The 17,746-nt window shown below is 55.0% G+C and overlaps 1 protein-coding gene across 1 annotated transcript in view; it reads left to right on the top strand.

The window, feature by feature from the left end:
- Positions 1–4,813: 4,813 nt before the first annotated feature.
- Positions 4,814–17,746, top strand: part of Lrp5 (LDL receptor related protein 5) — a 97,722-nt gene continuing 84,789 nt past the window's right edge. The window contains exon 1 of the mRNA XM_027944051.2: positions 4,814–4,973. Coding sequence (XP_027799852.2) covers positions 4,895–4,973 — 79 coding nt within the window. The 5' untranslated portion in view covers positions 4,814–4,894. The remainder of the gene's footprint in view (positions 4,974–17,746) is intronic.

The following is a 17,746-nucleotide window of genomic DNA, read 5'->3' as shown; positions in this document are numbered from 1 at the left end:
TGTTTCTATAGATGGCCAGAGAGTAAGTATTTTAAGTTCACAGGCCACAGTCTCTGCAGCTACCCCACTGGCCCTCCTAGGACGAAGACAGATGGCACTGGGCAAGTCCCTACTTCTCTGATCTTGGTTTCCTTCTCTGTGGTCGTGAGGATTAGGGCTGAGTTAGATTCCTGTGGCCATTTAAACAAATCACCGCTAATTGGGGGCTTATGACAGCAGGAGTCTCTCTCGAGGAGGTGGAGGCCAGAAGTCGGACGTCAGGGCTTCAGCAGGCGGCCGTTTGGCTGAAAGACCCACCAGCACGATTTTAAGGGAGGAAAAGTTTATCTGAGGGCTCACGGTTTCAGAGGTCTCAGTCCACAGAAGGCCGGCTCCATCTGGGGGCTCGAGGTGAGGCAGGTCATCATGGCGGGAGAGTGTGGCAGAGGGGAGCAGCTCACAGGACGGTCAGGAAACAGAGAGGGAGACCCCACTGGACAGATACAGGTGCACACCCAAGGCCAAGCCCAGCGCCACCTCCCCAGCGCCTCCCCCACTCCAGGCACCGCCCGTGATGCCATCACAGCCCGCCACTCCTCGGAGCCTCCTTGCACGGTCTCACAGTGAGCTTTGGGGGACACCTTGCATCCTAACCATAACAGCTGTCCTCCTGTGAAGGCTCCGGGAGACCCTTCCTGCCCCGCCCGGTTCTGGTGGCCCCAGGTGTCCCTTGGTGTATGGCGCCATCTTTCTGTTCCGCCTCATCCTCGAGTGACCTTACCCTCTCCCTACCTCAGAGGCAGAGCCCAGACGCCCTCTGATGAGCCGCCTTTCTCTGGTGTTTTCTTCTCTTCTTTCTGTTCTCCTTCTTTATAGGGTCTCACTCAGGCTGGCCTTGAACTCGCAATCCTCCTGCCTCAGCCTCCCAAGTCACGGGGGTTACATGCGTGTGCCTCTAAGCCCTGCTTGCCTTTCTTTTATAAGAACACCTGTCACTGGACTCGGGGCCCACCTGGATAATCCAGGATGGTCTCTTCATCTCCAGAGACCACCTGCAGAGACCTTTTTCCAAACACGTTAATATTAACGGGTTCCAGGGACTAGGATGTGGGTATCTTTTGGGGGGGGAACCACCGAGCCCACTACGTGTTATTTATTTATTTTTTTTGGTACCAGAGATTGAACTCAGGGACCCTCGACCACTGAGTCAGGTCCCCAGCCTGTTTTGTATTTATTTAGACACACAGTCTCACTGAGTTGCTTAGCGGCTTGCTTTTTCTGAGGCTGGCTTTGAACTCGCAATCCTCCTGTCTCAGCCTCCCAAGCCGCTGGGATTACAGGCATGCGCCACTGTTCCCAGCTCAGGTGGTTTTATGGGAAAATGAGACCCGCATGTCCCTATCTGCTGAGTGGACCAAACGTTCCAGGACCTGTCCAGGCCTCCCTCCCCGGAGGCAAGCTGACAGCCAGCAGAATGACCAGAAGGGCTGAACAACCTGCTTCAGAGTCACAAGGGACAGATGACGACTTCTGGAGGGAGGGGGAGGGGTGGCTGCCAGCAGGTGCCTGGCACAGCCACTCCCAGCCCGTCTTGGGCACGCGCTCACCACAGTTTTCATGGACACAGTGTTTCAACAAGTCTTACTTGAGGCTCGCATCAACACTGGGGACAGACAGGAGTTGAGCATCTTGACCACTTTATGAAGAGGCCCAGAGAGGGCAAAGTCCAGCCTCGGCCCTGCAGCTGCAGCCAAGCCTTCCGGGGCCCTCCCCGTCCCCGCACTGCTGGTGCCTCCTCTTGCCCGTTCCTGGCGCAGGGTTGCTGGGAGGTGGTGCCCACTGTGGGCTCCGAGGGATGGGCGGTCAGTGGGCATCCCACTGGGGGTCTCCATGGGGCTCCCTGGGGAGGGTGCGGTGGCTCAGAGGCCCAGGGCACACCTCTGTCCACTCCTGTCAGCCGGCCAGCGGGAGGGGCTCCTGTGCCCGGAATAGCTCTCCCAAGTCAGCACGTTCCAGCTTGGGAGGGACCCAAAGAGTCGCTTTGCACCAAGTGTCACGGGGCAGAGACGGCCTCTGATGGGCCCCACTTGGACCCCGGTTGAGCCCCTGTCCCCGGAAACGATTAGACGGGACAGGTGCTGGGCCCTCATGACCCCCGGGGCTGGAGCTGGCGTCCGAGGAATGAACAGAGAGTGCTTCCAAGCGCCAGGCCCAGGAGGAGTGCGGTGGCCTGTGAGCCGAGGCGGCAGCTCCTCGGGAAGTGGAAGCTTAGCACGTTCTCTGGTTGCTCGTCACATTGCTGAAGAGTCTAAAAATTACTGTCCTTGTAACGTCAGAATCCTACAGGAAGAAGGAGTGAGGCGTTCTGGAGAATTCTTCAGAAAGGACATTTCTGGAAGTTCTACTGGAGTCAGGAAACCTGGGGTCTTGCACTCATGTGCCTGGGGACCTGGGGCCCAGTCCCTTCCCTCCCTGGGGGTCTCTGGTAGCCCCTTCTTGATATATATTTTTTTAAATTCTTGGTACATTTTCCTTGTGATTCTTGGCACAACTGGCTGTAAGGGCTTCACTTCTCCTCTCCCTTCCTAATTTAGAATCTGGACCTGAACTTTGGACCAGTTGCTGTACTGAGTGGCCAGCAGAGCCATTACGGCAGGCGGGCCACTTGGGTCCCTCCCCTCCCAACAGCCAGTGACCTTAGCAAGTCCCATCAGCTCTTCCTGTAGAAGCCTGACTCCAGCTCCTCCAGATGCCACCTCTCCTGGCTCCTACCATCCTGCCCCCCTGCTGACCTGTCCCCACATCCGCCTGAGTGTCCCATCACCACTCAGCTGCCAGAGTACTACTTTTAGAAATGGAAATTAGATCTTTCACTTTATTTGTTCTTCCAACAAATACTTATCGAGCACCTACTATGTGACAGGCCCTGGTCTAGGCACAGGAAACTCAGGGAACAAAACAAACACAGAGCTTATTCTCCTGGAGCGTCCACTCTAGTGGAGGGACGATAGATAGCAGCGTGTCAGATGGTGATTGGTGCAAAACAGAAAAGCAAAGCAGAGAGACCCAGCAGGCAGTGCTGGCAAGGTGGGTGGGTGGTGGAGGGCTGTGCTTTGCAATTTTTTTTTTTTCCTGGGGCCCAGGGGATTGAAGTCAGGGACACTCGACCACTGAGCCACATCCCCAGCCCTATTTTGTATCTTATTTAGAGACAGGGTCTCACTGAGTTGCTTAGCACCTTGCTTTTGGTGAGGCTGGCTTTGAACTCTGGATCCTCCTGCCTCAGCCTCCTGAGCTGCTGGAATTTCAGGGGTGCACCACTGCACCTGGCATGTGGTTTGCAGTTTTCAAAGAGCGGCCTTCAGGGAAGGCCTGGCTGGGGACCTGAAGAGGTCAGGGAGTGAGACAGGTGGATTAGTGGGATAAACGAGTTCCAGCAGGAGGAACAGCAAGGACCATGCCCTGGGGCAGGAGTGTGTCTTGTGTTGAGGACCTGGGAGGCCATTGTGGCCATAGCTGGGTGAAGTGGAGGAGGGAGAAGGGGCAATGGAGTGGAGAGGTGCAGGAATAGGCCTAGCTTTCCCCGCCAGCCTCCAGCTTCTGCAACCTGGGCCCTTGGTGGATCCCCCACAAGCCCAGCGGCCGAGCTCCTGCCCTGGGGCCTTCACCAGGGGTTTTCTCTGCCTGACGCTTCCTCCAAGCACAAGCTCCTGGTCCCCAGGTGTCCTCAGACAGAACACCCTTTCTTTCCATGGCTTTCTTCAGGCTCTTAATGAAGCTGTTGTTTACTTTTTCTGTATTATTTTAATTTATTTATTTTTGTTTCCTCCTAGTGTATAAAGCCCATGAGGGCAAAGACGCTCTCTGCCTGACCAGTGGCTCTGTGACACTGTCGCACTGCAGCCTGAGTACAGGTGTGTTCATGTGAGGCATGTAGCCTTGCTTTTCACCAGTGAGTGAAGAAGGCCGGGAGGTTTCACCTACGCCTGTCAAAGGCCCGGTGGGGCTTTGCACTTGGGCCCACTGGTCCACAGCCCCTCCGGCGCCCCATCCGGCTCTGCCAGGGTGACTCGCCCCTCCTTGCGCCCCTCTGGCCCTGAGGCTGAGGTGGCTTGCCGCGAGCTCCCTGCCTGCTGACCAGGGGACTCAAGGGTGGATGTGGGGTCCAGGGGCTTCTCCCTTGGCCTGCCCAGCACGTGTTGGCCACCGTGGCTATCGCTCAGTCTTTTGATATCCAATAATGACCATCGAGGGCGTGCGTTCGGTTTAAAAGTCAAACGTGGAGCTCACCCACTCCCAGCCCGACCGCTCCGTCCACTTCTGTGCCTGCTCCGTAGCCTTTCTCCCCCGTCCCCAAGTGAGGACAGGTGTGGCGGACCCTCCTCCCTCCGGGGACCCTGCCCGGCTCCAGTGGTGGCGGTCGCCGGACAGCGCGCAGCCCTGGCGCGGGGCCCGGACTCCCAGCCCCGAGGAGGCTTGCCGGGTGCCCCAGGCGACGCCGCCGGTCCGGTGCCTCAGTTTCCCCACCCGTAAGGGCCGGGTCCCCGCAGCTGGCTCTACAGGTGACACACCTGCTTCCGGGACTGGCCGGGCCTGCGGGCCTGGCGCGCGGAAGCCGGGCGCGGGGCCTGCGGGGCGGCGCGGGGCGGGCGGGCGGCGCCTGCCCGGGGAGGCTCCGGGGGGCGCCCGCGGGAGGGCGCGGCCGGCGCGGGGGGCGCGGGCGGCGGCGGCGGGGGGCGGAGACCGGCGCGGCTTCCGCTCCCGCGCGCCCTGCTCCCTCCTCCCCCGTCGTCCTGGTCCGCGGCGCCCGAGGGGGAGGCGGGAGGCGGGAGGCGCCGGGAGCCGCGCGAGGAGCCGCCGCCGCCGCCGCGCCATGGAGCCCGAGTGAGCGCGCGGGCCCGTCCGGCCGGACAACATGGACGCGGCGCCGCCCCGGCCGCCGCCGCCGCCGCTGCTGCTGCTGGCGCTGTGCTGCAGCCTGGCCCCCGCCGCGGGTAGGTGGGCGAGGGCCGCGCGGACAATGGCCCGGCGCCCGGCGGCCAAGTGCGGGGCGCGCGCCGCCGGGGGCCGACTTCGCAAGTTGGGGGAGTCGGGCGCGCGCCGCGGACCCCTCCGCCCCGGGGCCGCGCGGGCCCTTTGTCTGGACCTCGGGCCCTCCCCGGGGACGCGGCGTCCCGGGCCGGCGGGCAGGGCGCTCGGTGGGCAGCGACCCGCCGGCCGCCAGGTGCGGCGCGGGCGAGTCCTCACCTGCCCGCGGGCACGGGGGCGGCCGCGCCGAGCGGGGAGCGGTGGCCCGGGGCGGAGCGGGGCAGGCCTGGCCTGTCGGGAGCGTCCCGGGAACTCGCCGGGAGCTGCCTCCTACGGCCGCGCGGCCTGCGAGCTCCGAGAGCCGATTTAAGTTGCTGCCAGAAAGTTCTGAGCCCTGGCGCGGGGCGGCCTGGCCCGTGCTGCTGCCCCTTTGAACTGCGTGGCTGTCGGTTTCCAAACCGAATGACACCTGCCAGGTGCCCGCACGACCCGAAGGACCCATCTGGCCACTGGGACCCCAAATGCTGGCGCCCGGCCGTCACTGACCAGTGCCCAACCCCAGGGCCGGCTGCGTGGGGTGACGTGGTCCCCGAGTGTGGGGATGTGTGGGCAGCTGTGCTCCTGCCTCAGTTGTCCCCGCGGGTGGGGTTGGTGGCAGGCTGGGAACCGTCTCTAACTTTTCGTGTGTCCCTGGGGGTGGAGCTGAGGTCGGGAGGACTTGGGAAACCTAAGCAGTTGGAAAGGCTACACATGTTCTCTTAATTTGGAGATTGCCATGTGGTTTTTGAAGCAAGCCTCTTGCTACCTAAGTCGTTCTAATTCGTGTGCGTGTTTTGTTTTTCTGGAGTGTGGCTGTCCAAGTGAACACCGCCCACAAGTGCCTGTGCACACCTGGTGTTTTGTTGGTGGCAGTTTAGGGTTGGGGGAGCCTCAGGTCTCTTTGTCTGGGCTTCACATCGAGGCCAACAGCTGTCTCTCTGAATATTTCCAGTGTGGCCACTGCAGGGGCTGGCCCTGAATCTGTGCTCACATTCCCTGTGCCGGGGCCTCTGGATGGAGGTTTGGGGGGTGGCCAGGAGCAGGGGGAGCCGGGCACTTGTTTGCTCCAGCCGGCCTGGTGCCCAGTGCAAGCCTGGAGTTCCGTGGGAGTCGCACCCCAAGTTTCTCCCTGGAATGGTGTTTACATTTTTGGGCCTCCTCTGGTGCTAGCAAAACAAGGTGAAGCCAAAACAATGCCGGTCTGGATCGTTCAGGCCAGCGCTGCTCCTTCTCTTTCCGGAAATGCCTGGGTCACCGCGGCAGAAGGGGTTCTTTGGGAAGCTGTTTGTTTTAAAGGTGGGGTTTCTAAGCCGGCTGCATCGCTTTCCACCTCATTGCAGTTTTGGATTTCCTGTGCGTTTTGGGGTGACGTTGCTGGGATCGAATGCCTGAGGGGCGTGGGATTCAACACCCTAAGGAGAAAGAGTTCCATCTGTGGAGTTCAGTTGTGTATGAGGCAAAAAAAAAAAAAAAAAAGAGTTGATTGTTTTAACATTAGGAAGCCAGGCCTGGGGACGCCAGCTAAGTGGTAATCAGTCCTAAAATGGAAGGGGACCGGGACTCTTGTATGGCACCATCTTGACGGTTCTTCCAGGTTGTGCCTGATTTTCTGACAGATGGGTACTTCTTGAGGCCTGGAACGAAGGCAGCAAGTCGACACCTAATTATTTTTCCCGATTGCTTCCTGTTGCAATTTAAAGCTGTGAGCCCACGGAAATGCCTTTGTTCTAGTGGGCCCTGTGCGGTGCTGGGACCGGCATTCCCCTCTGCAGCCCCAGGCCTCCTCCCCTGGGAGCTCGGCACTTGTTCAGGTTTCTGCAGAGGCACCCTGTCCCCCGCCCCCCAGGGCAGGACAGGCAGGTGTTGGGCTAAGTAAATGCTGTGCGGAGCCCCTCTGAAGCAGGGGTCCACGCCTTGCACCCTCTGGTCCAAGAGATTACCTGATCAAGCTGAAGGATGCAGCATTGGTTTCTGGCCTCTCTGGGGAGATCACCTCCTGGTTCCCCACATACTTGGAACCAGTTTAATTTTGGCCACCGTGTGTCACCACCCAGGCATTCAGCAGATTCATTCATGGGTGGGGGTGTGCGCAGTCAGGTGAGGACTGGCCATCTCTTTCTGCTTGTGGAGGGGCTGCCAGGCCTGGGGGCAGGGCAGGGTTCTGGGTGCTCACTTGCTGTTTGACTTGGGTGGCTGACTTCACCTCTCTGTGTCTAGTATCTTTATCTGGCAGCCTCCTCCTCTCTCAGGTGGCGGGAGGTGTCAGTGCTGTGCGGGGCTCTGGGCGCCATCCCTGGCCCAGGTGAAGGATGGTGGTGGCGGAACGGCAGTAACTGCAGTTGTGGGATGGGGTCTGTGGTCTTTCAGGCCTGGAAGGTCCAGAGGCTGTTAGGACAGTCTGGATTTGTCTTCTGTGTGCGACCTTGGATGTCCAGTCCACTGACGGACTGGTTGCTGCAGCACCTAGTGGGTGCGGGGTAGGTAGCATGGACAGTCCTGGTACCCTGCACCTCGTCCCGGCTTTGCCTGTGCCCTGGAGGGAGCTTGGGCAGCTGTCCACTCTGCACGCCTTGGTGTTCTTTCTGTAACCTGTGAGATTGGTGGGGACAGGAGTTGACCTGCAGTATGGGAGGGGGGCCCCACCACACAGGGCCTGGAGGTGTCTGCTGGAAGAGCTCAGCTCGGGCACTGGGTGTGACGCAGAGACTTCAGGCAGGGGTGACGGAGATGCAGCTGGGGCTGGGGCTGCTCTAGGTGAGGAGTGGAATGGATGGCTTTAAAGTCGAGATGAAACTTACATAATAAAAAATTAGCCATTTTAATGTGTACAGTTCACAGTCATTTGGCAGATCCAGTGTTTATAATCATCACTCTTATCAGGTAATAAAACATTTCCATCACCCCAAAAGAAAACCCCATGCCCATTACACCATGATTTACTATATCCCTACTGCCGTCCAGCGTGCTGTCTCTGTGCCTCTCTCTGGTCTGGGTAGTGTGTGTGTGTGTGTGTGTGTGTAGGGTTTTTTTTTTTTTTTTTTTTTGAGATGGGGTCCCAGGCTGGTCTTGAACTCCTGGTCTTGTTTGGGGGGGTCTGTGTTGGGTCAGGGTTGGTCCCCAAGGGTGTCTGGACCTTAAGTGACCCTACTGCCTCAGCCTCCCAAAGTAACTGGGACTACAGGTGTGCACCGCGGAGCCCAGCTGCATTTTCTACAAATGGACCTTGCCTCACATGGTTTTGTGTCTGATTCTTTAATTAGCATGGTGTTCTGGGACCTGTGTCGGTATTTCATTCCTTTTGACGGCTGAATACTATTCCACTGTATGGACAGACTACGTTTTGTTTATCCCTTCACCTTGGTTGAATTGATCTTGGTGTTTCTTGCAGCAGCATGAGCTGGGGGCCAGGGTGCCCTAGTGGAGTAGGACAGTGGCAGGATTCAATCTTAGATCCTCCTGCTGAGGTTCAGAAATGTTATGGTCCCAGGGGAGAAGGACCTGGGCCCCAAGGGCTGCTGGTAGAGTGGAGTGAGTGTTCAGTGGGGGACATTGGTAAAGGAGGCTCCAGGGCGGCCACTTAACACACACTCAGAATGGGGACTTTGGCAGGGCGGCCTGGGGGCTGGTGGTGTCTGGCTCCTTTCGCACATTTGCTCAGTGGCCTGTGGGCTCCGAGCCAGCCGCCCTGCAGGGCCATCCCGGGGGCAGCACAAGTCCCAGAGTGATGGGTAGAGGCAGCTGTGGGGCTGCAGGGAGGCTGGGCCCGGCTGGCGGTCTGCTCTCTGCCTCCTCTTCAGCCCTGGAAAACCATCTCTTGGCTCTTGGCCTTCGTCCCCACCTCCGCGGAGTTGGGGGTTCAGAGAGTGGGTGCTGGGGGGATGGACGCGGAGCCCCTTCCCGCAGGCCACCCTGGGAGCAATGTGAGAGCGCCTGTTCTGGGCTGGGTTTCCTTTGAGAGGGTCCCTGAGAGCACGATGGATAGCTGGAGTCCCCAGTGCCTGGGCCCAGGTGGGGACCGGGAGGGGGGTAAAGATGTTGGGGGGTCTGTGCTGGGTCAGGGTTGGTCCCCAAGGGTGGCTGGCCCTGCACGCCAGGAGCAGAGCTGGCTGCCCTCTGGGTGAGTGGGGTCTGCTCTCTGGGGAGGAGCAGGAGGTCCTGTGCCCTTCCCTGTGTGGGGAAGGCCACCCTGGCGTGATGGCCAGTCCACAGTGGTTCCTGCCCATTCCTGAGCCCCGTGTACTTGTCCTGTGGCTCCAGGCCCAGCCTTTGGTGTCCAGCTTGTCCTAGGTGGGGGTGGCAGCAGGCCCTGGTGTGAGCCCTGTGATGGAGCCTGAGTGCCCCAGATCCCACCACGTGTTCCCTGTCCTCTGCTCCTTGTGCCTGGGGTCTCTCTGCCACCAGCCCCCCATGAAGGTTGTGGGGAAGTTGCCTCTGAGCCCATTTTTGGGGGTTGGGGGGGCTGTACTTCCTGGGTGTTTTCTTATTTGCTTTGTTCCATGGTATTTAATCTAATATGCACTTTGTTGAGCGATCGCTACCAGCCTGCCAGGGTGCAGGGGTTTGTGGTTAAACTTAAGCCAGGGTTCACCAGGGAGGAGAGAGGTTTCAGCTTTTGGGTGTCCCTGGTGTCCCCTGAAGAATCCGGTGGTGGCTCCTCTCCCAGGCAGGTGCCCAGCAAGGCTGTGGCACACACAGCTGTGCCCATCACCGCAGGAACCCGGGCCATCACGGACCCCATGGGGCCTGGTGCTCCCCCCTGTCTTCTGGGGAGCACGCCCCTCTCTGTGCCTCAGGTTCCTTATTTGTAAAACAAAGACAGTTGTCCCCAGTCTGTGAGGCCATCTCAGGCCCGAGGCTTTGTGGTTTTCTTCCCTCAGGAGGGACCACGAGGACAGGGTGCCCGCAGGAGGAGCCTCTTCTGCTGCTCCCCGCTCTGTTCCTTGGGTTCCCCACGGGGCTGCCTGGCTCCCCCAGTCTCAGGTCCCAGTCTCAGATCCTCCTGTCTCAGGTCTGGCCTGTGACCTCCCAGTCTTGTGGCCTTGTCTCTACAGTTCCAGCACCTGGGATCCCCCCAGCACCTGGGCTGCCCCACAGAACTTGTCTTCTTCCTGGGTCCGGGGGCATCAAGATGGGCAGCCTCAGGGTGCTGTCCGGGTGAGGGGTGGCCTGCACAGCTGGCCTGGGCCTGAGCTCTGTGCCCTCCCTGGGACCCCCCCGCCCCAGCTTGTGCCTGAGCCTGGACTCTACTCCGAGTCCCTCCACTGTGAGTCCTGCGTGGCCACACTGTGCCCTGCTGCAGGAGGCCCGCCCCAGGCCCCTGCTGGTCGTCAGCAGCTGTCTTCTCAGACGTGTCCAGTGGGGGACCAAGGCTGGGCAGCCCTCCCTGGTGTGGTCCTGCCACCAGCTGCTGGTGTAACTGAAGCATGTCACACCGGCTCCTGTAAAGTATGACATTCCCGCCACTCGTGGCTGTGTGAGTACTGAGGGCCCATCCAGCCTGGGTGCGTGTGGCCGTCCTTCTTGCCCGCTGCTCCCGCAGCTGCACAGTGGGACATGCCAATGGGGGCTGTTCTGGGCTGTAGCAGCCTGGCTGCCCGCAGCCAGACTGATACTTGGTTTCTGGGTATCTGGCCACGTGGGCTCCACCTAGTGCCGCCACATTGGAAATTGTCCCTAGTGCCGAGCCTGGCACTGTGTCTGTGACCCTCTCATGCCCGACCTGGCACAGCCCTGCCTGCCCTGCATTTCCCATGGTGCCAGGCAGCTGGAATTCTAGCGGGCACTGCCAGGTGGTTTTCGGGCTTCCAGGGGAGTGGGCTGTGAGCACTGCTCCCCTGGAGCCTGCCCTCCCCCGTGTGAGAGCCCCGTTTGCGTGCTGGGTGGTGGGGTCAGGCCCTCATCTGCTGCTGAGCCGATTTATTTTTAATTCAGAACTGCTTTTTTCAGTCTCAGGAATGTAACTCAGAGTTGGCCTCTGGGGCCATTTTTAGGTGTACGGTCCAGTGGGGCACATGCATTCTGAAGTCCTATGGTCGCCACTGCTTCCAGATTTTTCCATCACCCCAAACAGAAGCCTGGTGCCCACCGGGCAGTCGCTCTCCGTGCCCCGCCCCCCAGTCCTGGCCACTCTGTTCTGCTCTCTGTCCCCGGGATTTGCTCTTCTAGGTCCCTCGCTCTGGGGGATCTGCCTGGCTTCTTTGCTAGCGTTCAGCACCGACGTTCGGCGCAGTGTCTTCCAGACTCGATCGAGTGGCAGCGGGTATCCGGGTTTCCTTTTTAAAGGCTGAATGATGCTCCGATGTGGGGCACATCTGCGGGGCACATCTCTGTCGCTGATGTAGTGCTGCTTCCTCCTCCGGTGTGCCCAGAGGGGGGCTGCTGGACCTCACAGGACTTCTGCCTTTTTCGGGAGCTGCTGGACACCGTAACCTGCGGGGTGGGAGCTGCGCTTTCTCCAGTTCAGGCCGTGCTGGCTAGTTGCCTTTTTTTGGTGACATCCTGGCCACTCTAGTAAGCGTGTGGTGCATCGCACTGTGGTTGGGTTTGCGCTTCCCTGGTAATGTTCACCGGCTTGGCTTGTGCTTTTTGGCCACTTCGTTTCACAGATACATTTTTTTTCCCTTTTGTTATGAGGAATTGAACCCAGGAGCACTTAACCCCGCCTCCCCAGTCCTTTTTACTTTTTATTTTTGCTTAGAGCCTCACGAAGTTGCTGAGGCTGGCTTCAGACCTGAGATCCTCCCGCCTCATATATTTTGTGAATTTTTTTTTAGTTGTTGAGGGACCTTTATTTAATTTATTTATCCATACACGGTGCTGAGAATCGAACCCAGAGCCTTACCCATGCCTGGCAAGCGCGCTACCACTGAGCCACAACCCCAGCCCCTACCTCATATTTTTTAAGTGCAAGAAACACGTGAAAACATGTATATGTTAGCATATTTACGTATTGTCCCATAGAGAAGCCGTGTGTAAATATCTGTCTGCATGTTGAAGCAAGTGCTCGCCCTGGTGCCTCTGTCTGTGAAGACAGGTGTCTGTTACTTATTGCCTGTTTTATTTCTCCCCTTAAAGATGGCCAGACCTTTAACATGTATCTTAGCATGCTACACTTTTTCAAACATGCACTCATCTTTTACGCAAATTAAATATTATGAACATTTTCTGTATCTTTGCTTTTGTGTCTCTGTTCTTTTTAAGAAGCCAAGTGGTCTTTCCTGGTGCAGGTGCCTGTCCCTGCGTTACCCCCGGAGGGTGATGGGTGTCTTCAGGCTCTGTTGCTGTCTCTCTGGGCACTTGTGTACAGACGTTTTTGTAGGATATGTTCTTTGTCAAAGTATATCCATTTAGGTTTTTTATTTATACCATAAGAAGCTATGCAAACACTGGCCTCCCTGTGTCCTCTCCAATGCTGGCATTCAACAGATTTTTTTTTTTAAATTAGCATCAGTTTGGTTTAGAATTACAACATGTTTTGATTTGCGCTTCCCTCCTTACCAAGGCCATTTGTTTTATTTTTCTGCGAATTGCCTACTCTCCTCCTTGGCCTATTTTTCTGATGTTTATCTTTTTCTTATTGATTTGTAAGAACTTTTTACTAAACGAGGACATTAATTCTTTGCTGATTTTGTTCCAGGTTTTCCTTCTGGTCTCTAGCTGGTCCTTAATCTTTTTTTTTTTTCCTGGCAATATGTTATTATAAATACATTAAAAAGTTTCATGTAATCAAAACTCTTTTTCCCCTTATGACTGGGTTACATGTATTATTACTCTATCCCCAGATTTTCAATATTTTTCTATCTTCCAGGAGGATGATGACGACTACTATTATTTTGTGTTTTACATTCCCATGTTCATTCTAGCTGATTTTTGTATGTGGTATGAGGTAGGGATCTAGCCATTGCATTAGGAGTTGCCCAACACCTTGAGGGAGTGGCCCCACCTGTCCCCATTTATTTAAAATGCCGTCTTTTGGGGCTGGGGTTGTGGCTTAGTGGTAGAGCGCTCGTCTTGCATGTGTGAGGCACTGGGTTCGATCCTCAGCACCACATGAAAAATAAATAAAGGTATTGTGTCCATCGACAACTAAAAAAAAAAATATTTTAAAAAAAGGTAAAGTGCCATCGTTTGTGGGTGGTGCCCTGGGTGCCTGGCTCCAGGTCCTGGACCCTCCTGTCCCGTGGCCCGTTTCTCTCTGGTCTCGTGTGCTGCGTTTTTTGCTCTCTCTACCACTAGAATATATTTTGAGCTCAGTTGTGCAAAATTCTTCCTCATTTTTCTTTTCAAAAACTGTGTTGGGGCTGGGGATGTGGCTCAAGCGGTAGCGCACTCGCCTGGCATGCGTGTGGCCCGGGTTCTATCCTCAGCACCACATACCAACAAAGATGTTGTGTCCGCCGAAAACTAAAAAATAAATATTAAAAAAAAATTCATTCTCTCTCTCTCTCTCTCTCAAAAAAGAAAAACTGTGCTGATTCTTCTTGCACATTTTCTCTTTGGTGATAAACTTCAGAGCCACCTATTGCAACCTTTGATCTTTACTTTGCCGGTGGTCAGTGGTGACCTCCGCTAGGTGTTAGAGGGCTGGATTTCCAGTGGTTTCCGCCCATCAGCCAGTTCCTGGCTGTGGGCATCAGTTCTTCTGCCACCTGCAGACAAGCTGGTTTTGATACTGGTGGTTTCTGTTGGGTGCGCGCTTTCCAGCTGCTGAGATGTCCTGCCACAGCCCTCCCTGGGCTGCTGGGGCTCTGGCCCCAGTGCAAACTAATTTCATCGTTAGCCCGAAGGCAGGTGTAATTACTGAGTAAATGGTTGCGCTCCTCCCCAGCTCGCTCCAGAATACACGTGAGCTCCTTTAATTCCTTCCCTGGGCTGCACCCCCCCCCCCCACCCCGTCAGCCCAGATGGGGAGGTGGTACCTGCCTGGCAGCACTCTCAGGAAAGGGCTCCATGGGCATTCATAGCTGCTTTGTGGCCCTGGCTGGAACGCGCCAGCCTGGATGCCCTCCAGTCTTCGTCCACTCTCCAGGCAGCTGCCCCCTTGATCCACCGGGAAGGGCAGGCGGTCTCTGTGATGGGGCTCACTGTGGCCAGGTGGTTGTAGAGCAGGATGGCTTGGAGCTTGCTTCTGTGGGCGAAGCCGTCCTCCCCGCTTTCCCCGCCCAGCTTGGTTTCTGAAGGGAGACTGGGTGGGGAGGGAGAGGGGATGGCTGTACTGCCTGCTCTCAGGTGGCAGCTTCAGAACCTGCCTGTGCCCTCCCCCATGCCTGGACCCCCTGGGCTCCGAGCTTCACCACCGGCCTCCACTCCAGATCTCCTTTGGTGAAAGACGAGATCTGGAGTGGAGGACATCAGGTTTAGTGGGCCTCTTTGCTTTCTAGAACCTTCTCCTTGTCTGTCTTATGCTCTGGCCAAAATAGTTTTTCTAGAACTAGTGTTCCCAGCGTTCTTCCCTTTTGCAGTAAACGGTGCCAGTTCGCTGACATCCAGAGTTGGGGCTTTGGCGAGGCAGGCCTTTCCCCTCCTCCAGCCAGGTCCTCTGCCGAGCCCAGCACCCTCTGTGGTCCTCCGCCCTGGGAGGGCCTAGAGAACAGCGACTGTCTCCGTGACGACTTTCTGCCACTGCACAGCGTCTGGTGGGTGCTCGGTCACTGTCTCAGGGATGCCTGAGGCCGCGTCTGTCTGGGAGCAGATCTTACCAACCTTGCTGCCCTGGCCCCAGATTGGGCTGCCTCATGGGCTCCTCCGCCCTCCCCAAGTCCCGCTGGGCGGTGTTCCCCAAACTGGGAGACCCCTGTCCTGCTCCCCGACAGAGACTCCAGGGCCAGCGTGGGGACCCCCTCCCAGTGGTAAGAGTCGTGTGTCAGCGGGATGGACTCACAGGGCCCGCAGCGGCCAGCTGTCTCACTGTGAGGAGCCCAGCACACTCCCAGTGGACTTGACCCTGAAGTCGTGTGTTTGGGTGATGGCCATCATGCAGCGCAGACCCCGAGATGTCATGGTGGGGCGCAGCACCTGCGTCCTTCACTCAGCACTTTAATCATTAAAAAAAAAAAATGAAACTTTTATGTGAGTATTTTTGTTTAATTTTTTATTCATCTTTTTTTGTTCTTATTAGCTATACATGACAGTAGAGTATATTTTGACATATTATACATACGTGGAGTATAACTTCCCATTCTTGTGGTTGTACATGATTATGTGAATATTTTTAATTGTGAGAAAATGAAATAATAAAACGATGGATTTTTAATCTGAAAAAAATTTGTGCTTTTGTTTTTTATATATATTTTTATTTGTTCTAATTAGTTATACATGACAGTAGAGTGCATTTTGACACATTGTACATAAATGGAGTATAACTTCTCATTCGCCTGGTGGTACATGATGTGGAGTTACACAGGATATGCAATCATATATGCACCTGCCGTAATAAGGTCCAATTCATTCTGTTATCATTTCTACCCCCAGGCCCCTCCCCTCCCTTCACTCCCCTCTGTCTAGTCCAAATTACCTCTGTTCTTCCCTCCCCGCTCCTTATTGTGAATTTGCATCTGCGTATCAGAGAACATTTGGCCTTTGATTCTCTGGGATTGGCTTATTTCACTTAGCATAATATTCTGGGTTCATCCATTTACTGGCAAATGTCGTAATTTCATTTATCTTTAAGGCTGAGTAATATTCCATTTTGTGTATGTACCACAGTTTCTTTATCTGTTTATCTGTTGAACACCACCTAGGTTGGTTCCACGGTTTGGCTATTGTGAATTGAGCTGCTGTAAACATTGTTATGGCTGTGTCCCTGTAGTATGCTGATTTTAAGTGCTCTGGGTATAAACTGAGGAGTGGGATAACTGGGTCAGATGGTGGTTCCATTCCAAGTTTCTCCAGACTGCTTTCCATAGTGGTTGCACCAGTTTGCAGCCCCACCAGCAATGTATGAGTGTGCCTTTTCCCCCACATCCTCTCCAACATTTATTGTTGCTCATGTTCTTGATAATTGCCACTCTGACTGGAGTTAGAAGGAATCTTGGTGTAGTTTTGATTTGCATTTCTCTGATTGCTAGAGATGTTGAACTTATATATATATGTGTGTGTGTGTGTGTGTGTGTATATATATATATATATATATATATATATATATATATATATATATTTATATATGTTTGTAGATAGATTATATTTCTTCTTCTGTGAAGTGTCTGTCCAGTTCCTTTGCCCATTCGTTGATTGGGTTGTTTGGTTTTTTTGGTGTTAAGTTTTTTGAGTTCCTTATATATCCTGGAGATTAGTGCTCTATCTGAGGTTCATGTGGTATAGAGATTTTTTTTTCCAATTCTGTAGTTTTTCTCTTCACATTATTGTTTCCTTTCTAGTTTGATTCCATCCCATTTGTTGATTCTTTTTTTAATTTTTTTTTTTTTTTTTTTTTAGTTGTAGATGGGCCCAATACCTTTATTTTATTTATTTATTTTTATGTTTTCCTGAGATTGAACACAGGGCCTCACACATGCCAGGCAAGTGCTCTACCACTGAGCCACAACCTCAGGCCCCACTTATTAATTCTTGATTTTACTTCTTGCGCTTTAGGAGTCTTGTTAAGGAAGTCAGTTCCTAAGTCAACATGGTGGAGAGTTGGGTCTACTTTATCCTCTGTTAGGTGCAGGGTCTCTGGTCTAATTCCTAGGTCCTTGATCCACTTTGAGTGGTTTTGTGCGTGGTGAGAGATAGGGTTCTAATTTCATTTTGCTACATATGGATTTCCAGTTTTCTCAGCACCATTTGTCGGAAAGGCTGTTTTTTCTCCAATGAATGTTTTTTGGTGCCTTTGTCTAGTATTTATATATAACTGTATTTATGTGGGTATTTTTGTCTTCTATTCTGCACTATTGGCCTATGTATCTGTTTTGGTGCCAATACCAGGCTGTTTTTGTGACTGTGGCTTTGTCGTATAGTTTAAGGTCTGGCATTGTGATGCCTCCTGCTTCACTCTTCTTGCTAAGGACTGCTTTGGCTATTCTGGGTCTCTTATTTTTCCAGATTTCTGGATTGCCTTTTCTATTTCTATGAAGAATGTCAATGGGATTTTAATAGGAATGGCATGGAATCTGTGGAGCACTTTGGCAGTGTGGCCATTTTGACAGCGTTAATTCTGTCTGTGCAAGAGCGTGGGGGATCTTTCCATCTTCTAAGTGGTCTTAAAAAATCGGTGCTTTTGAGTTAAAACTACAGATAGGTGCCTGATCGGGGGACATTTTTAATCAGGTTTTTAGATAAAAAGAGCATCACTCCATCTGGGTTGTGCCCCGGGAAGCCATGTGCCTGTTCCGGGGGCCTTTGCTGCAGGCTGATCCCTGGGAGGTAGCCCCGCCCAGACGTTCCTTCAGGACACTTGTGTTGCGTGGCTATTGCAGCCCTGGGCCTCACCTGCTGAGGAAGCAGAGCTGGGCCTGCTGACGGCCAGGTGTGCCACCGTGGGGTGTGCGCTGGCTTTGGTGGCATTACCTGTGTCTGCTGCCCCACGGTTGAGTTGCTGCAACCCTCGTCCTATGGAGCGGCCCTGGGCGTGCAGGGCACCCAGTGTGCAGCATCGTGTCTCCTTGTAGACGGGTGACCGCATGGCTGGGGCTGGAACCTCTGGCAATGGTCTGAACATCACGTGGGCTTATGCCAGGGCCCCCGGGGACCCGATGGACGGGGA

This window comes from Marmota flaviventris, chromosome 9 (assembly GCF_047511675.1).
Source record: "Marmota flaviventris isolate mMarFla1 chromosome 9, mMarFla1.hap1, whole genome shotgun sequence".
NCBI classification, from domain to species: Eukaryota; Metazoa; Chordata; class Mammalia; order Rodentia; family Sciuridae; genus Marmota; species Marmota flaviventris.
Note: the sequence above shows the minus strand (reverse complement) of the source record. Positions and strands in the feature narration are given on the sequence as shown.